A 19,468-nucleotide genomic window follows, 5' to 3' on the forward strand; every position below is an offset into this window, starting at 1 on the left:
AATTTACAAAGGAAAATCTCATTTCCTTCATGAACAAGTTCTTTTGAGACCTTTGTAACAATAAAACCTGATCTTAGAATTTTCTCTTTACTTCATCTTTGCCTGCTATTTTCTGTAAGTTTTTTTAAAAATTCCAAATGGATTTATTTTCAGGGGGTAGGACTGTTGAAGAGCATCCCCTGAAAGAGTTGACAGATTTTCATGCAGCCAGCAGACAGCTGCCCAGGTTTCTGACTGGTAAAAAGTGAGTGTTGGATCTGGAGTAGACCCTGGAAAGGGGCATAATGCCTTCCTAACTAATGTTAGCAGGGATTAAAAAAAAAAAAAAAAAAAAACAGGCTGCCGTTTCACTGGAAGAAGAATGGGAAACCTGGGGCTGAGATCTCTTTACCACTGCCTTCAGTCTTATAGTTTAGCAACAGTTCCTATCAGATTAAGGCACTCGACGGTCTGCCAATTGTAGGTGTGAGATTTTCTTTTTCCCTTGAATTTTTGGTTTTAGATGAAGGAAGTTATATAAGAGTTTGCTAAACCAATCTGATTCCCCAAATCAGAAATTAATAATAGACTTTCTAAGTTTATATGTAAACTGTCCAAACCTGAAATTTTATCAGCATTATAGAAAATTGCAAGATACTGTGTTGCCCTGGCTTCTCTCTCACTCACACCTAACTTTGAAAGTGATGATGTGAGCATCCACCTCAGACAGCCTGGTCTCAACAGCTCCAACGTGACAGCATCACTCACCTGTTGACCTTGTGTTGACATGTCAACATCCACATGCACCTCCAAGCCCCAAAGCAGCATGTTAATAACCTGAGGGTGTTGTCTGTTTAATTTCAGAAATGGGTCAAGTTTAAAAGAGACTTTGATAATTTGAAGACTCAATGTATCCCCTGGGAAATGAAGATCAAGGACATTGAAAGTGAGTATTTTGGTGTCACTTTTTTTAGTTGGTTTGCTGAAGGGTTTTCCAAGGGTTTGGACCGTGTTCTGGACCAACTGGTTAGTTTATCATAGGTTCTGTTGTATTAGAAAAAGGAATGGGCTTTGGACTAGTTAGACCAGAATTTAAATTGTGCTTCTTCACTTTCTGATTGTAGGAACTTAGGCAGATTGGTCCTTTTTATTTGAAAAAAAAAAAAAAGAGATGTGTGTTCCACAGACTGACATGAAAATTGCATCCATCACACACATACAGTGATTGGTAGTGTTACCATCCTCCTCCTGCAACACTTACCCCACCGTCGTCTTCTCTTCAGGTCACTTTGGCTCTTCAGTGGCATCATATTTCATCTTCCTCCGATGGATGTATGGAGTTAACCTTGTCCTTTTTGGCTTAATATTTGGTCTAGTCATAATCCCAGAGGTAAGAAAAGAACTGCCTATAACTCTGGATAGTGTTATGAGGCTTATCATGACTTCCATCTTCATTTATATGAAACAAATACTCTGTTTTACAAAGAATCCATCATTTGTTTTTAATTCGAGGCTCACATCAATTGCCCAGAGAACCCAGTACAAAGAATGGAACCAGAATACTTGCATGTCTGAATGAATATGTGGACCCTACATTTTTCTACCTTTTATTTTACTTTCAGATTAGTCAAGAATTAATACTTCAGTGAGGTGTTTTCTTTTATCCTGAAAAAAAAAAAGAGAGAGAGAGAGAATGCATTACATTATAATTTATTACCCCAAAGAAACCCTACATTTGAATAGCACTCCTCACTGCTCTCCCAGATACAATCTTATTATGGATGTAGGTAGATCCTTACCTATAAATGAGTAATAGAGAGACAAAAAATGAGCAAATGACCTGTGCAGATCTACATGATAAACTTGTGGTGAATGAGATCCCAGGTTTCCAGAGTGCTGTCCTGGGACCCTTTCCAGGGGTGACTGTGGTCCACCAGCACTCAGCACAGTAACACCTATTGTCCCGTCTGAACCTCCTGGCACTAGTGTTGGGTACACCAGCGGATTACCTCTACAGCCTAGAGGGTAATGATATTTATGAATTTAGTAGTTTTTCCTTCCAGATTTATTAATTGGCTCTATGATAGGTTACTGATTCCTACTTTATTACAAATAATTCCATGAGAATATTAGAGTCAATTCTATCTGTAATCATATCCTTGGGAAATGTTCCTGAATATCTATTTTTCAAGAAATTAAAAGACTTCCACAGAATATGAATTAAATCAAATTAGTTAGAAAAGGTTGAGGATCTATTATAATAGTATTAATACTTGGTAGCAAAGGAGTGTTATGTTACTTACAAAACCATTGAATTCTTTTCAACATTACCTAAAGAGTGCACACCTGAAAATCAAGGATTATGAGTCAGTCCACTTTGTCCTATAGCCTTAAGCCATTGTCACTCTCCCGTACAAAGAAAAGGATTTTAACCTTCTGGTAAATGTATGCAAATGCTCTTGAAACAAATCTAGTTCTCTTCAAGTAGAAAATATTGTCAGAAGTTAAGTTTCACTTCTCCTCTCCATAACCTAGGAAGTGAGAGTTTTCTGCAGTAGTCAGTAAGGAATTTTGTCTTCACAGACTCTTTGCTTTTTTCTTGGGAGTTTTTGATTCCAAATAGATTTACTTCCATGAGAAGAGAGTTACATTTAAATGCTGTAAACCAATGAGACATCTCTAGAGTTTTGCTGTATAATGGTCCAAGAAGGCTGTGTGTTAGGGAAGTTGAATAATTTTAAAAATACTGAGGATTTTTTCTTCTCAAAGAAAACCTTACATCTTATATAATTTATAAGTATTTCATATCCAGTGGACATCTGTTTGAAAAAAATGAAAATTTAGTGATTGGTGCTTTCCAGTGAAGAAGGCAAGACCTTAACTGTCCAGGCAAGAGTACCTTGATTTGATTGGCAGGTGTTTAGGAAGCTGTATTGGAATAGGATGGAAGAAAGAAGAGAGAGAGAGAGACAGGGAAAGAAAGAATAGAACAGAGAGGACTTGATGACAGGTTGGACAACCACAGTTGAGAATGTGGGGTATCTCAAAATGCCCTCAATTAGGGTAGTGGGTCCATCTAGTCAATGCTATGATTTTTCCAGTGGTCATGTATGGATGTGAGAGCTGGATTATAAAGAAAGCTGAGCGCCGAAGAATTGATGCTTTTGAACTGTGGTGTTGGAGAAGACTCTTGAGAGTCCCTTGGACTGCAAGGAGATCCAACCAGTCCATCCTAAAATAGATCAGTCTTAGGTGTTCATTGGAAAGTCTGATGTTGAAGCTGAAACTCCAATACCTTGGCCACCTGATGCGAAGAGCTGACTCATTTGAAAAATCCTGATACTGGGAGAGATTGAGGGCAGGAGGAAAAGGGGATGACAGAGGATGAGATTGTTGGATGGCATCACTGACTCAATGGACGTGGATTTCGGTGGACTCCGGAGTTGGTGATGGACAGGGAGGGCTGGCATGCTGCAGTTCATGGGATCAAAAAGATTTGGACACGACTGAGCGACTGAACTGAATGGTGTTTCTGAAAGAGCAGAAAGTTGTAATTTTGATGAAGTTCAAATTATCACTTGAAAAGATATCTATTTGTTTATTTTGGCTGTGCTGGGCTTGGTTGCTACACGTGGGCTTTCTCTAGCTGCAAGCTGGAGCTCCTCTAGTTGCCGTGCAAGGGCTTCTCATTGTGATGGCTTCTGTTGCAGGGCTTAGGCTCTAGGCATGCGGGCTTTAGTAGCTGTGGTGCATGGCTTCAGTAGTTGCCGCTTGTGGACTCCAGAGTGCATGCTCAAAAAGTTGTGGCACATGGGCTCGTTGCCCCGAAGCATGTAGGATCTTCCCAGACCAGGGATCGAACCAATGTCCTTGTATTGCAAGGTGAATTCTTAACCACTGAACCACCAGGGAAGCCACAGATTAATTACTTTTTTTTAATGATTCATGTTTTTTGTGTCCAATCTAAGAAGTCTTCGTCTATCTTTGGTTGACAGAACCCTAAAATGACCCCCAGTGACCCACACTTGTGTAGAATTTCCTTCTCTTGAATATGGACTGGACCTGTGAATTTGGTGAAATTTTATGGTGATGAAATTTTACCCCTATGTTAAATGCTCCTATGGTAGGCAGGCATCTCAGATTGCCCCCAGTGATCCCCCTTTCCTGATATCATGCCTTTGTACAATCCCCTCACTTGAGTAAAGGCTAGACTTTGTGGCTTGCTTTTAACAAATAGAATATAACCAATATAACAAACTGTCACTTACAGGACTAACTTATAAAAAACCATGACTTCCATCTGGCATTCTCTCTTGATTCCCTTCTTGGCTCACATGATTTGATGAAGCAATCTGCCAGACTGGAGAAGCCCACTGGCAAGGAACTGATGTGACCTTTGGACAAGAGCCAGTAAGGAACTGTGACCCTCAGTCCAACAGCCCACAAGGAACTAAATCTTGCCAGTAACCATGTTAGTGAATCTGGAATCAGATCCTCCCCACCAGGTCTACAGATGAGACTAAAGGACCCAGATAAACCAAACCCAGGTTCCTGACCTGCAGAAACCAAGAGACAGTTGTATGGTAATTTGACGCACAGCAGCGGACGTTGGATCCAGTTCCCCAGGGGATCCTAGTGTGCAGCCAGGGTGTACATTGCTGGTGTACATTAATTAATTAGACTAAATAATTCTTTAAAATACCTTGTAAGTTCTGCTCTAGGATTCACATAGGCAGCACTCAAGGATTATGAATTAGTCCACTTCGTCCTATATTCTCAAGCCATTGTCACTCTCCAGTACAGAGAAGCCTCATATTGATACTTCTTCTAAACATAACTATTAAAAATTTCAGATATTTAGAAAGGTATAAAGAATGAGCCCATTCACCTGCTATTAAGTTTAAGAATAAAAAGTTACATGCACATTAAAGTCCTCCATCTGCTTCTCCCCAATTGTATTACCCACATAATTCTCACATGTAATCAGTCTCCTGAACTTTCCATTTCAATTTACATGTTAACATATATTGGCTTAAACTTAAATAACGTGGTTTCTTGTCTTTTTTAATCACTCATGTATCTGAAGTTATATTCCCTTTTGCATGATAGTGTAATTTTTTTCCTCTTTCATTTACATTGAAGGTTGGTCTCTTTTAGTTATTTTATTAAATAAACAACTGGCTTTGTTGATTCTCTGGCATGTCTTTTTTTTAATTCACGTTGAGGAGGACATAATTTACATATTATAAACTTCACTCTTTTAAAGTATACAGTTTAAGTTTTGACAAATATATAGAGTCAAGTAACTATCACCACAACTCTATCACCCAGAAAGTTCCCCATTGTCCCCTTTGCAAGAAATCTCTCCTTACCTCCAGCCTTGACCAGCAGTGATCTAATTTCTGACCCTAAATTTTTGCCTTTTCCAGAATATCATATGAATAGAATCATGCACTCTGTAGCCTTTGTTGTGCCTGGCCTCTTTCATTTAGCACAGTGTCAATGAGATTCATCCATGTTGTTGCATGTATCAAATAGTTTGTCCCTTTATTGCTGAGTAATATCCTGTTGTTGGAGAAGGCAATGGCACCCCACTCCAGTACTCTTGCCTGGAAAATCCCATGGATGGAGGAGCCTGGTAGGGTGCAGTCCATGGGGTCGCTAAGAGTCGGACACGACTGAGCGACTTCACTTTCACTTTTCACTTTCATGCATTGGAGAAGGAAATGGCAACCCACTCCAGTGTTCTTGCCTGGAAAATCCTAGGGACGGGGGAGCCTGGTGGGCTGCCGTCTATGGAGTTGCACAGAGTCGGACACGACTGACGCGACTTAGTAGTCATATCCTATTGTATGGATGTACCATAGTTTGTTATCTGTTCACCAGTCCATGAATATTTGGGTTGTTTCCAGCTGAGGACTATGATGAAGACTACTGTAAACATTCACCTTTCAGGCCTGTGTCTTATGTATCTCTAGTTTCTACATCCTTAATTTCTACTCATAAATTAATAGTTTCTTTCCTGCTCATGTCTTTCTTTGAGTTTGTATTAGTTATCTATTGCTGAGTAAGAAAGGTATCCCGAAATTTTTACTAAAAAAACAAACATTTATTTCACAATTTCTGTGGATTAGAAGGGGCTTATCCAAGGTGTTATGAAAACCAGGTGGTATTCTGTTTCTTAAACTAGGTAGTGAATATACACTAGTTAATTTTCTTTTCATTATGATCAGACATATATACATATATATATTCTATTTTATATACAATATATTTCCCAATAAGAATATAAATTTTAAAGCAAGCAAAAAGAAATAGGAGTGAATTACCTAAAAATTATGAACCTATAAATAAAAAAACAAATGTTACATTAAATACTAAACAATAAAGCCTGTGTTAGTAAAAATCATGAGCAATATGGAATGACCATCCCAGCACTTTTCAACTTTATTTTCAAATTTCTACCTAATGCAATAAGTAAAGAAAAATAAACTTATACATTTTATGCAAAAAATACAAAATTCTTTAAATTTGCAGATGATATTGTCATATATCCCCAAAGTACCAATGAGTGCATCAAAAGTTTCTTGAATTAATAAAAAAATATATGGGGATGACTAGAGTCATTTTTGCTTTTTCATACTGTTCATGGGGTTCTCAAGGCAAGAATACTGAAGTGGCTTGTCATTTCCTTCTCCAGCGGACCATGTCAGAACTCTCCCCCATGACCCATCATAGTTTCATTGAGTCAGACACATGATCAGTTTGATTCATTTTCTGTGATTGTGGTTTTCATTCTGTCTGCCCTCTGATGGATAAGGATAAGAGGCTTATGGAATCTTCCTGAAGGGAGAGGCTGATTGTGGGGGAAACTGGGTCTTGTTCTGATGGGCAGGGCCATGCTCAGTAAAACTTTAATCCAACTTCCTGTTGATGGGCGGAGCTGTGTTCCCTCCCTATTGTTTGACCTGAGGCCAAACTATGGTGATGAAGGTATGGAGGTAATGAAGATAATCGTGACCTCCTTCAAAAGATCCTGTGCAGGGGCTGCCACATCCAGTGCCCCTGACCCTGTAGCAGGCCACTGCCGACCCACACCTTTGCTGGAGGCTCCTAGACACTCACTGGCAAGTCTGGTTCAGTCTCTTGTGGGATCACTGCTCCTTTCTCCTGGGTCCTGGTGCATACAAGGTTTTGTTTGTGCCCTCCAAGGGTCTGTTTCCCCAGTCTTTTGTATGTTCTGGTACCTCTATGGTGGGGTTAATGGCAACCTCCTCCAAGAGGGCTTATGCCATACCCAAATCTGCTGTACCCAGAGCCCCTGCCTCTGAGGCAGGCCACTGCTGACCCATACATCCACAGGAGACACTCAAACACTCAAAGGAAGGTCTGGCTCAGTCTCTGTAGGGTCTCCTGGTGTGCACACGGTTTTGTTTGAGCCCTCTAGGCATCTCTGATGGCTATGGGGTTTGATTCTAAACGTGATTTCGCCCCTCCTACCATCTTGCTGGGGCTTCTCCTTTGCCCTTGGACATGGGGTATCTGTTTTGGGTGGGATCCAACACTGTCCAAGCCAGGCTTAAGCAATATGTGAACCATGAACTTCTAGATGTTCAAGCTGGTTTTACAAAAGGCAGAGGAATCAGAGATCAAATTGCCAACATCCTCTGGATCATCAAAAAAGCAAGAGAGTTCAAGAAAAACATCTATTTCTGCTTTACTGACTATGCCAAAGCCTTTGACTGTGTGGATCACAGTAAACTGTGGAAAATTCTGAAAGAGATGGGAATACCAGACCACCTGACCTGCTTCTTGAGTAACCTGTATACAGGTCAGGAAGCAACAGTTAGAACTGGACATGAAACAACAGACTGGCTCCAAAAAGGAAAAGGAGTACGTCAAAGCTGTATATTGTCACCCTGCTTATGTAACTTATATGCAGAATACATCTTGAGAAATGCTGGGCTGGAAGAAGCACAAGCTGGAATCAAGATTGTCAGGAGAAATATCAATAACCTCAGATATGCAGATGACACCAGCCTTATGGCAGAAGGTGAAGAACTAAAGAGCCTCTTGATGAAAGTGAAAGAGGAGAGTGAAAAAGTTGGCTTAAAGCTCAACATTCAGAAAACTAAGATCATAATATCCAGTCCTATCACTTCATGGCAAATATATTGGGAAACAGTGGAAACAGTGGCTGACTTTATTTTTCTGGGCTCCATAATCACTGCAGATGGTGACTGCAGCCATGAAATTAAAAGATGCTTGCTCCTTGAAAGGAAAGTTATGACCAACCTAGACAACATATTAAAAAGCAGAGACATTACTTTGCCAACAAAGGTCTATCTAGTCAAGGCTATGGTTTTTCCAGTGGTCATGTATGGATGTGAGAGTTGGACTATAAAGAAAGCTGAGTGCCAAAGAATTGATGCTTTTGAACTGTGGTGTTGGAGAAGACTCTTGAGAGTCCCTTGGACTGCTAGGAGATCCAACCAATCCATCTTAAAGGAGATCAGTCCTGGGTGTTCATTGAAGGGCCTGATGCTGAAGCTGAAACTCCAATACTTTGGCCACCTGATGCGGAGAGCTTACTCATTTGAAAAGACCCTGATGCTGGGAAAGACTGAGGGCAGGAGGAGAAGGGGATGACAGAGGATGAGATGGTTGGATGGCATCACCAACACAATGGACATGGGTTTGGGTGGACTCCAGGAATTGGTGATGGACAGGGAGGCCTGACTTACTGCAGTTCAAAGGGTCGCAAAGAGTCAGACACAACCGAGCGACTGAACTGAACTGAACATTCTCCTATCAACAGTTATTCAGCAGCGAGTTGTAATTTTGGAGTTCTCCCAGGAGAAGATTTGGACTATAAAGAAAGCTAAGCACCGAAGAATTAACGCTTTTGAGCTGTGGGGTTGGAGAAGACTCTTGAGAGTCCCTTGGATGGCAAGGAGATCAAACCAGTCAATCTCAAAGGAAATCACTCCTGAATATTCATTGTAAGAACTGATGCTGAAGCTGAACCTACAATACTTTGGCCACCTGATGCGAAGAGCTGACTCACTGAAAAAGACCCTGATGCTGGGAAAGATTGAGGGCAGGAGGAGAAGGCAACGAGAGAGGATGAGATGGTTGGATGGCATCATCGACTCGATGGACATGGGTTTGAGCAAGCTTCAGGAACTGGTGATGGACAGGGAAGCCTGCGTGCTGCAGTCCATGGGGTCGCAAAGAGTTGGACATGACTGAGGGACTGAACTGAACTGAGAGTCATTTTAAATAAACAAACATCAGTGATATTTTCTACATTCTCAGTATCAAGTTTGAAATTAAATTTAAAATGTTCATACTCAAAATAGTAATAAATCTATAAAATAACTAGCAATAAATTTAACAAAGTAGATTTCTATGAGGAATACTATAAAGCAAGGCAGGACAAAAATATCACCAAATAGGAGGCACATTTGTGGAAGATAAGACTTAATATCATTAAAAAAAGATCAATTCTTTCTAAATCAATATGTAAATTTAATATAATTCTGATTTTTTTATAAGTAGCAACGTGAATCAAGGCATGTATATATATATATGGGCAGGAGGAGAAGGGGGCGAGAGAGGATGAGATGGTTGGATGGCATCACTGACTCAGTGGACATGAGTTTGAGCAAACTCCAGGAGATAGGGAAGGACAGTTTCCTGGCATGCTCCAGTCCACAGGGTCTCAAAGAGTGGGACACGACTTAGTGACTAAACAACAACAAAGAACTTGAAATACTCTAATTAATCCAACAATATGGGATTTTTTAAATAGGTTTAGGGTACATACATGTGATTAGGTTTTTGAAGTCATTTTATTTTGAAAAACACTGTATGCCATAAGGAATTGGTCGTAAAATAATAGTAAGCTAAATAACCAAGCTAAAACATACATAAAACTCAGAAACTTTCAAAGAAAATATATGAATATCTATCAATTATCTTTAAGATGTGAAAGTGATAGGTAATTTTTTAAACACTCTTCTATACTTTTTCACATTTTCTGCAATGAGTATATACTATTTTAAATCAGGAGAGTGATTAATTTTATTTTTTTTAAATGAGTGTTCCTGCTCTGAGAAGGAATTTAACCCACTGTGTACACATTTCTGTGTGTTTGTATCTCCTCCACATGTAATTGTGTCATTCTGTCTCAACACAAGGTGCTAATGGGCATGCCCTATGGAAGTATTCCCAGAAAGACGGTGCCTCGGGCTGAGGAAGAAAAAGCCATGGATTTTTCTGTTCTTTGGGATTTTGAGGTACCATTGCCAATGTACACAATGTTGTGATTGTGGATAAGTGTGAAATGTTTAATTATTGGAAAGCCAGTGCTTCAACCAGTGGGATCCTGGCACTGTGAAGAATAAGCTAGCCAACCATGTCTGCCTAGGTCCCCTTCATGGGTCTTTCCATCACACATTCTGATGGGCACAAGCTCCCCACGAGGTCACTCCTCCCCCCATTCTGCCAGATCTATGTAAGGCAATCTTGCAGGATGGTTTTATCCCACTGTAACCCAGTAAGACCCCAGGGCTATTGCCAGTCCAACCTTGCCCCAAGCTTCACTTGACATCTTCAACTAAGTATCAAATTTGCTTCTCAAATTCAACAGCTATCCAACCAAACTCACATCATCTTTTCTCATATCTTTTATGGGAACCACCAGTCATCCAGTCATTCAAGTCTGAAACCTGAAAGTCATCCCACATTTTTCTGTCATCACTACCACCGCTCACATCCAACGAATCACTAAATCTGAGCCTGTCTACTAAATATTTCTTAGTCTCCTTTTCTCTTTCCCTTGGACCTCTGCTCCGAATAACACTGTACCAAGATCACTGTCAGAATCTTCTGCCTGTGCTCCCAGCCTTTTCTTGGCTCCTCATATCTCCATTCCCTCTGCTGCCAGGGACCTTTCTAAAATACAAACATGACCTTGTGACTCCCCATCATCGATATTCATTGATTCCCATTCCCAGCTGGAATAAAACCAAGTGTTCTGAATTGGGCTTACAAAAGAATTGTTCATGACCCAGTTGCCCTCTACCTTGCCAGTCCCATGTCTGTCTAAGACCTCATATTTTGTGTCGCAATATTATCAACCTGGGGGAAAGTCCAGTGCCCCGTGCCTTTGCTCAGGGTCCTGTGCCCATCCCTCCCTCAGAAAAGTGTGAAAGTGAGTTGGAGTATTTTTTTCAAGTTATTTGGAAAGGAGTGTTTCAAATAATTACTATACCACTAACAATTGCATACTATTGCTACTATATGAGGATTTCCCTGGTGGCTCAGCAGTAAAGAATCCACCTGTAATGCAGGAGACCCGGCTTTGATCCCTGGGTCAGGAAGATCCTCTGGAGAAAGAAATAGCAACCCACTCCAGTATTCTTGCCTGGGAAATCCCATGAACAGAGGAGCCTGGCAGACTACAGTCCATGGGGTCACAAGAGTCAGACATAACTTTAGCAACTGAGCACACACACACGCCACCACCACTACTATATGCTGCTACTGATAATTTCCTTTATTCTTAAATATATATATATATATTTATTTATTTATTTATTTTTAGCTACTCTGGGTCTTCCTTGTTGTGTGCAGGCTTTCTCTAGTTGCAGCAAATGGGGACTACTTTCTAGTTCTGGTGCACAAGCTTCTTATTTGCGGTGGCTTCTTTTGTTAGCTCAGTTGGTAAAGAACCCGCCTGCAACGCAGGAGACCCCTGCTTGATTCCTGTGTCATAAAGATCCGCTGGAGAAGGGATAGGCTACCCACTCCAGGATTCTTGGGCTTTCCTGGTGGCTCAGCTGGTAAAGAATCTACCTGCAATGAGGGAGACCTGGGTTCAATCCCTGGGTTGGGAAGATCCCCTGGAGAAGAGAAAGTGTTCTGGCCTGGAGAATTCCATGGACTGTATTAGTCCATGGAGTTACAAAGAGCTGGACACGACTGAGCAACTTTCACTCTCTTGTTGCAGAGCACAAGCTCTAGGCACAGAGGCTCAGTAGTTGTGGTACACAGATTTAGTTGCCCCATGGCATGTGGAATCTTCCCAGACCAGAGATCTAATCCACATCTCCTGCATTGGCAGGAGGATTCTTAACAACCGGACCATCAGAAAAACCCTTCTTTATTCTTTATTTCACCCAAGAACCCTTGTTGAAATGTCCTATCCACCCCAAACCAACAATTTATTCAGCAGTAATCCTACATTGTTGTTGTTGTTGCCAAGGATAAATTTTTATTTTTCAAGTAAAAATAGAAATTTTGGAAAACTTACGTCCATCACCATGACAATGGCAGTTTCTCAGTAGTTAAATGCTTTTCTGATGAGATCAATGGAGATGTTAACAATGTGATTTTTGGGAGTCCAATGGTTAAGACTCTGCTTCCACTGCAGGGGGCACAGGTTCGATCCCAGGTCAGGAAACTAAAGATCCCACATGCCATGAGGCACAGCCAAAGCTAAAACAAAAGAGAAAACTGCTTGTATAAGAAATGTGTTGACATTTGGTGTATGTTCATAACTCAGTGAACTTTCCAGATGACCAATACAAAATGAAGTGTGAGTGAAAGATCCCACATCTTGATAGTAAAAGAGCGATTGATTTTTTAAACTTTATATTTTGAGATAACTTTAAACTTATAGAAGTGTTGCATAAATAGTACAGAGAGTTCCCATATACTGCTCACCCATTCACCTTATGATATCCATAGAACAATCATCAAAACTAAGAAATTAATCTTCATCCAGTATTATTAACTGAAATACTGTATTTATTTGGATTTCACCTGTTTTTCCACTAATGTTCTTTTTCTGTCCCAGGACCCAATTCAAAATCTCACATTAATTTGTCAAGTCTCTTTACTCTCCTCCAACCAGTGACTGTTCTCTTTCAGTGACCTTGACACATTTGAATAGCTGATTAGTTGTTTTTGGAAAATGCCCCTGAAGTTGGGTTTATCTGATGTTCTCTCATGACTGTATTAAGGTTATGCATCATTGGGAAGGATACCACAGAGGTAACGTGACTTTCTCAGGGTGTAAAATCAGGGTTACATTATGTTGAGCTCTTGGTTAAAGTGCTATCTGCCAGAGTTCTCTGCTGTAAAGTGAGTATTTTTCCCTTTTCAATTACTTAGTACTTGGGGGAGAGCAATGGATCTTAAGGTATAAAAAGTTCTTTATATGATTCATATTCCACATGACAGCTAACTTTTAAGAACTAGTTATGGGGTTGAAGTAAAATAACAAAGAAGAAATAGTCACAAATATATGAAAAATACTATGAAAATTTGGTTCCTCTCTCCAGCTACACATCTGTGTGACGCCAGAATAATCCCATATTCAGCAAAGATATAAAAGAAGTACTAAAATTATAAGTTAATATTATACCTAAACAACTACACACCTAAAAAGTGTGGGGCTGCTGCTGCTGCTAAGTCACTTCAGTCGTGTCCAGCTCTGTGCGACCCCAGAGACGGCAGCCCACCAGGCTCCCCCATCCCTGGGATTCTCCAGGCAAGAACACTGGAGTGGGTTGCCATTTCCTTCTCCAGTGCATGAAAGTGAAAGGTGAAAGTGAAGTCGCTCATTCGTGTCTGACTCTTAGCGACCCCATGGACTGCAGCCTACCAGGCTCCTCCGTCCATAGGATTTTCCAGGCAAGAGTACTGGAGTGGGGTGCCATTGCCTTCTCCAAAAGTGTGCTAATTACACTTAAAGTCAATTATGTGCTTGTGCTTTTGTGCTTAGTTGCTCAGTCATGCCCGACTCTTTGTGACCCCATGGACTGTAGCCCACCAGGCTCCTTTGTCCATGGGGATTCTCCAGGCAAGAATACTGGAGTGGCTTGTCATGTCCTCCCCCAGGAAAGTAAATTATACCCAGAACCAAACTGAAATTAAAACTCAGGTTAGATTGTGAGCTTTATCACACAGTTTTCTTTAGAAGTTTTGAGACACTGAGAAAGTTCATGAATTTCCATCTAGTTCCAGAGTGTTAAATTAAGACCGTGGGCACAGGAGGCAGAGCGGACTGGAACTGGAGTGGTGTGTGCAGTTGCACAGACACATACACACAAACATCCCTCATCCCTAATTTATCCCAAATGTTAACCATAATCTCTTCCCCCTTCTGTATCTTGGTGTCCTCTGTACTCAGGAGAAATAGAAGGGGAAAGGAAAGAGGGGAGAGTGGGGACCTGCACAGACTCAGGAGCAAACCAGGGGAGTGAAGGGAAGAACAAGAATGTCCAGAGCCCTTCCTTCCTCCCCTCCAGCTCCCATCATACCTCTGAAAAAGAAACCCCAGGTTGGACAGGAGGATCTGATGACTGTCCCTCTAAGCTCACTAACCCAGGACATTTGCTTTGCTGACGCCCAGGGCTACATGAAGTATTCTGCTCTCTTCTATGGATACTACAACAACCAGAGGACCATCGGGTGGCTGAGGTACAGGTTGCCCATGGCTTACTTCATGGTGGGGGTCAGCGTGTTCGGCTACAGTCTGATGATCGTTATTAGATCGTAAGTATGATTATTCCATTTACTGGCATTTAATCTTCCCACAAACAGCCCACTCCTATGGTCACACTGGGCCTACTTACCTTCTTCTCAGGGATTTAGAGAGAAAACAAGGAAACAAATAAAGCAAATGCAGACTGTCATAGGAGGCATGAAAGATATATACAGGTTAATGTGGGAAGTTCTGGAAAATGGGATAGACATTCCTTTAGAAGAAGCTGGCACAGCACTTTAGACAAAGCAAGAGCATGTGCAAAGGCCCTGAGGCAGTGAATATCCTACTGAGCCCCCAAAACAGTCAAAAAGCCAATGTAGGGCTTCCCTAGTGCCTAAATGGTAAAAAAAAATCTGCCTGCCAATGCAGGAAGCACAGATTCAATCTCTGATCCAGGAAGATCCTACAGGACACGGAGCAGCTAAGCCATGTGCCACAACTATGGAACCTGCACTCTAGACCCTGGAAGCCACAGCGACTGAAGCCTGCATGCACTGGACCCCACGCCCTGCAACAAGAGAAACTACTGCAATCACAGCAAAGAGTGGTCCCTGCTGTCCACAACCAGAGAAGGCACACGTAGTGATGAAGACTCAGGACAGCCACAAATAAATAAATAAAAGTGATTAAAATCTTAAAAAGAAAACAAAACAAAACAGTATGGCTTGACGAGGAACATGGTACCTGGTAAGGAAATGCTGGAGAAGTTTTTGAGGCCTGTTTCTGTTTTCCTCAGAACCTGGCTTCCTCAGAGAAACCCTCTGCTGTAAGCTCATGGGAAAGCTGAGGCGGCACTTACGAAGATACAACCATGAGGCTAAACCAGCGTATGCGGCAGTGACTAACCTTGGTGTCCTCTCCGACCCCGACTCTGCTTTTCTCTGTGGTCAGAAATGGCGCTTTCATACGTTTGTGCCTCCTAATTCACATTCTCTGAGGAAAAAAACTCGGGTTACCCCCCGGATTGCCTTCTTCTAAGTCAGGGGATCCCAGTCAGCACAGGCTGTGCAGGATGGGGGCAGTCTGTGCACAGACCTGACCACCATGCCCCCGCTTCAGCAGGGCCACCGGAGGTCACGTATCCTGGAAGAGCAGAGCAGCTGTGTGTGCAGCAGAAGCAGAGAGCCCTTGAAGCCCGGCCAGAACCCCCGCAAGGCGATGGACAGGCCCAGCTGGGTTTTCTATCTCATCCACTCAGAGGAAAATGCTGCTGTTCATGAGAGCCTGTCTGGCATGAGACAGTGACCACCACGTGACATGTGGCTACCCAGCTCTATCAAGCAAAAGGAAGAAAAACAAGGGGGCAGGCGAGACAGGGTTGGTTTTATTCTTAGCCCTGGCATTGTTACATTTTTCCCAGCAAAGTGTAAGGATATGGAATGTTTCCCTGTTGAACCAAAAAGCTAAGGCAACCAGGCCCCTGAAACAGCAAATCCCAAAAGCCAACATGTCAGAGAGAGTCAGAGAGAAGCAAACCCCCCCGTTGCATATGATGGAACCCCTGCCTGGGATTCCGTGGTTCTCCCAGGGTAGATCTCCAGGAAGCACAAACAGAGGATGAGGACAGGGAGGTTGAAATAGGGGGCTATTGAAGCAGGTCCAAGGCACTTTCCTGCAAGCTTGCTTAAGAAAAGGATGTGTGCCTGATCTGGCTGCAATACCAGCTGCCTCAGGGCTTATTGAATTTTATATCAGAAAAATATAATTTTTATCCAAGAAAATAGATGAATTAGAAGGGGATGTTCTTGAATTTATGGTTGCTAGGGGGAAGGATGAGGGGAAGGGATAGTTAGCGAGATAGACATCTACACACTGCTATATTTAAAATGGATAACCAAGAAGGAACAACTGTATAGCACAGAGAACTCTGCTCACTATTATATGGCAGCCTGGATGGGAGGAGAGTTCAAGGGAGAAGGGATACATGTATATGTATATATACGGCTGAGTCCCTTTCCTGTTCACCTGAAACTATGACAATATTTTTAATTGGCTATACCCCAATAAAAGTGAAAGTGAAATTGAAAGTTGCCCAGTTGTGTCCAACTCTTTGTGATTCCATGTCACAAAGACTTTATACAGTCCATGGAATTCTCCAGGCCAGACTACCGGAGTGGGTAGCCTTTCCCTTCTCCAGGGGATCTTCCCAACCCAATAGAATACCCCAACAGAAAAGTTTAAAAATAAAAAAATACATGTGCAAAGAAGTAACAGCAATAAATTTTTTAAAAGGAGGGGATGTTCTCTGTGAGATGAGTTCTAAAACATTGGCAAGTGAGTCAAGTCACAAGAATTCAGACGTCAGGGTAGAACACATGGTTATGTGTCCTGTACCCATGCCGGCTTCTTGTTATCCAACTGACACCAGGTATGCTCACAGGGCACTCTGACTTTGAGGGGAAGGTGCTCTGGCTGGCAGTAGCCTGACTCAAATCCATCTTAGCTCTTTTCCTTCACTGGATATCTACCACCTGTGCCCAAGACTGGGCTGACGCAGCAGACACAGCAGCCCTAACGACAGCGGTCTGTGCCCTGCAGGATGGCCAGCAACAACCAGGGCAGCACGAGCGAGGGGGACAGCGATAACTTCACATTCAGCTTCAAGATGTTCACCAGCTGGGACTACCTGATTGGGAATTCAGAGACCGCTGACAACAAATATGTCTCCATCACCACCAGCTTCAAGGTAGTCACCTCGGGGCCGTTCCCACTTCCTGGGGAACTCTGAGTCCCTCCGGTCATTGGGAGAGTTCTCCCAGCTGGGGCATGGGAAATAAGATCCCCAATTAGTTTGTGGTAAGAGCTTTCCCTGAAGTGGGAGCCTAGCTCTCAAGCCTTCAAGAAAGAATGTTCATGGGTGGTACTCACCATCTGTTTCTTAATGTGGTTGAGAATCATGGATGCTGGGCCCTGCCTCTTTCCTCTCAGAACTGCTTTCTGCTGGAAGAAGTGAAAAAGACTCACTTGGGGCAGCTGTTCTCAACTTTTACACATATTTGCATGATCTGAGGCGCTTTAAAAAATCTTCTGGGCCCCGCCCCCAGAGATTCTCATATAATTGGTCGAGGGTGGGGTCCTGGCATTGGTTTTTTAAAAAAACTTCCCCAGGCAATTAGAACACCCACAGAGAGTTGAGAACCCTGGTTTGGGGATATGGGAATAAATGAATCAGTTAAATGTATAATTCCACACTCAGTTATCTTATTAATTTGCTCGAAAGAGAGATGTGAGGTGGCCTACAGAATAAAGAACAAAAACAAGCCTGAGGGTAAGCAGCTGGAATGAAGGGGGAAGCCCTGCACATCTTAGTTTTTCCCTCCATGACCGTATATACCACTCAGGGTTCTTTACTTTTAATTGAAGTATATTTGATTTACAACGTTGTGTTAGTTTCTGTTGTACAGCAAAGTGATTCAATTGTACATACATATTCATTTTCATATTCTTTACCATTATTGGTTATTACAATATATTGAATATGCTTCCCTATGCTATACAGTAGGACCTTGCTGTTTATCTATTTTATATATAATAATAGTTTGCATCTACTGGTCCCAAACTCCTAATTTATCCCCCTGCTATCCCCTTTAGTAAACATAAGTTTGTTTTCTAAGTCTGTGCGTCTGTTTCTGTTTTGAGAAAAAAAAGTTTATTTTTATCATTTTTTAGACTCCACTTATATATAAACAATATCATGACATTTGTCTGTCTCTGACTTACTTCACTTTCTGATAATCTCTGGATCCATCCATGTTGCTGCAAATGGTGCTATTTCATTCTTTTTTATGGCTTTTAAAATTTTCATCTTTTTTAATGTACAATTTTCCATATGTAACACATCTTCTTTATTTATTCATCTGTGAATGGACTCTTAGGTTGCTTCCTTGTCTTCGCTATTGTTAATAGTGCTGCTTTGAACATTGGGATGCTTATATCTTTTCGAATTAGAGTTTTCATGTTTTCCAAATATGCGCCCAAGAGTGGGATTGCTGGATCATGTGGTAGTTCTACTTTTAGTTTTACTGTTCTCCATAGTGACAGCTCCCAGGTAGCCAATGCGGGAGACATAAGAGATGTGGGTTTGATCCCAGGGTCAGGAAGAGCCCCTGGAGGAGGACATGGCAACCCACTCCAGTATTCTTGCCTGGAGAGTCCCTTGGACAGAGGAGCCTGGAGGGCTACAGTCCATAGAGTCACAAAGAGTCGGGCATGACTGAAGTAATTTAGCATGCATGCATATAGTGGCTGCAACCACTTACATTCCCACCAACAGTGTAGGAGGGTTCCCTTTTCTCCACACCCTCTCCAAAATTTGTTATTTTCTCCCGTTCTGTAGGTTGCCTTTTTTTTTTTTTTTAAATGCTTTCCTTGACTTCCCTGATAGCTCAGCTGGTAAAGAATCTGTCTGCAATGCAGGAGACACTGGTTCAATTCCTGGGTTGGGAAGATCTCCTGGAGAAGGAATAGGCTACCCACTCCAGTATTCTGGCCTGGAGAATCCCATGGACTGTACAGTCTGTGGGGTTGCAAAGAGCTGGACACGACTGAGCGACTTTCACTTTCACTTGCTGTGCAAAAGCTTATAAGTTTGATTAGGCCCAATTTATTTATTTTTGTTTTGTTACTTTTATTGCCTTAAGAGAAGGAAGGAGATTTTTTAATCAACTAACAGTTATTGTGTTCAGGTTCAGCTTCAACTAACTCATCAGGCAGTTAAAATACATTAATGCACACAGTTCTCACAACATGTGTCCTGTTATATAAGTATATTATTTTGGTTTTTAACATATTCAGAGAAGCCTTCTCCTTCCTAGATGTTCAAAGTGCTTCATAGACATTGACCTGCTTTGCCTCTCTCTAGTAGTCCTGGAGGAAGGGTCAAAACCCCTGTTGACCCCTACCCTGCCCTTAGATGCTCCATCACAGGCT

The 19,468-nt window shown here is 41.8% G+C and overlaps 1 protein-coding gene across 1 annotated transcript in view; it reads left to right on the top strand.

Annotated features, from left to right (window-relative positions):
- TMC2 (transmembrane channel like 2) overlaps positions 1-19,468 on the top strand; it is a 107,993-nt gene that overhangs the window by 50,995 nt on the left and 37,530 nt on the right. Inside the window, exons 5-9 of the mRNA XM_040247310.1 lie at positions 844-925; positions 1,263-1,369; positions 10,182-10,280; positions 14,405-14,547; positions 17,078-17,225. Of these exons, the coding sequence (XP_040103244.1) occupies positions 844-925; positions 1,263-1,369; positions 10,182-10,280; positions 14,405-14,547; positions 17,078-17,225 (579 nt within the window). The remainder of the gene's footprint in view (positions 1-843; positions 926-1,262; positions 1,370-10,181; positions 10,281-14,404; positions 14,548-17,077; positions 17,226-19,468) is intronic.

The sequence above is a fragment of the Oryx dammah genome, unplaced genomic scaffold (assembly GCF_014754425.2).
Source record: "Oryx dammah isolate SB20612 unplaced genomic scaffold, SCBI_Odam_1.1 HiC_scaffold_10, whole genome shotgun sequence".
Taxonomy (NCBI): domain Eukaryota; kingdom Metazoa; phylum Chordata; class Mammalia; order Artiodactyla; family Bovidae; genus Oryx; species Oryx dammah.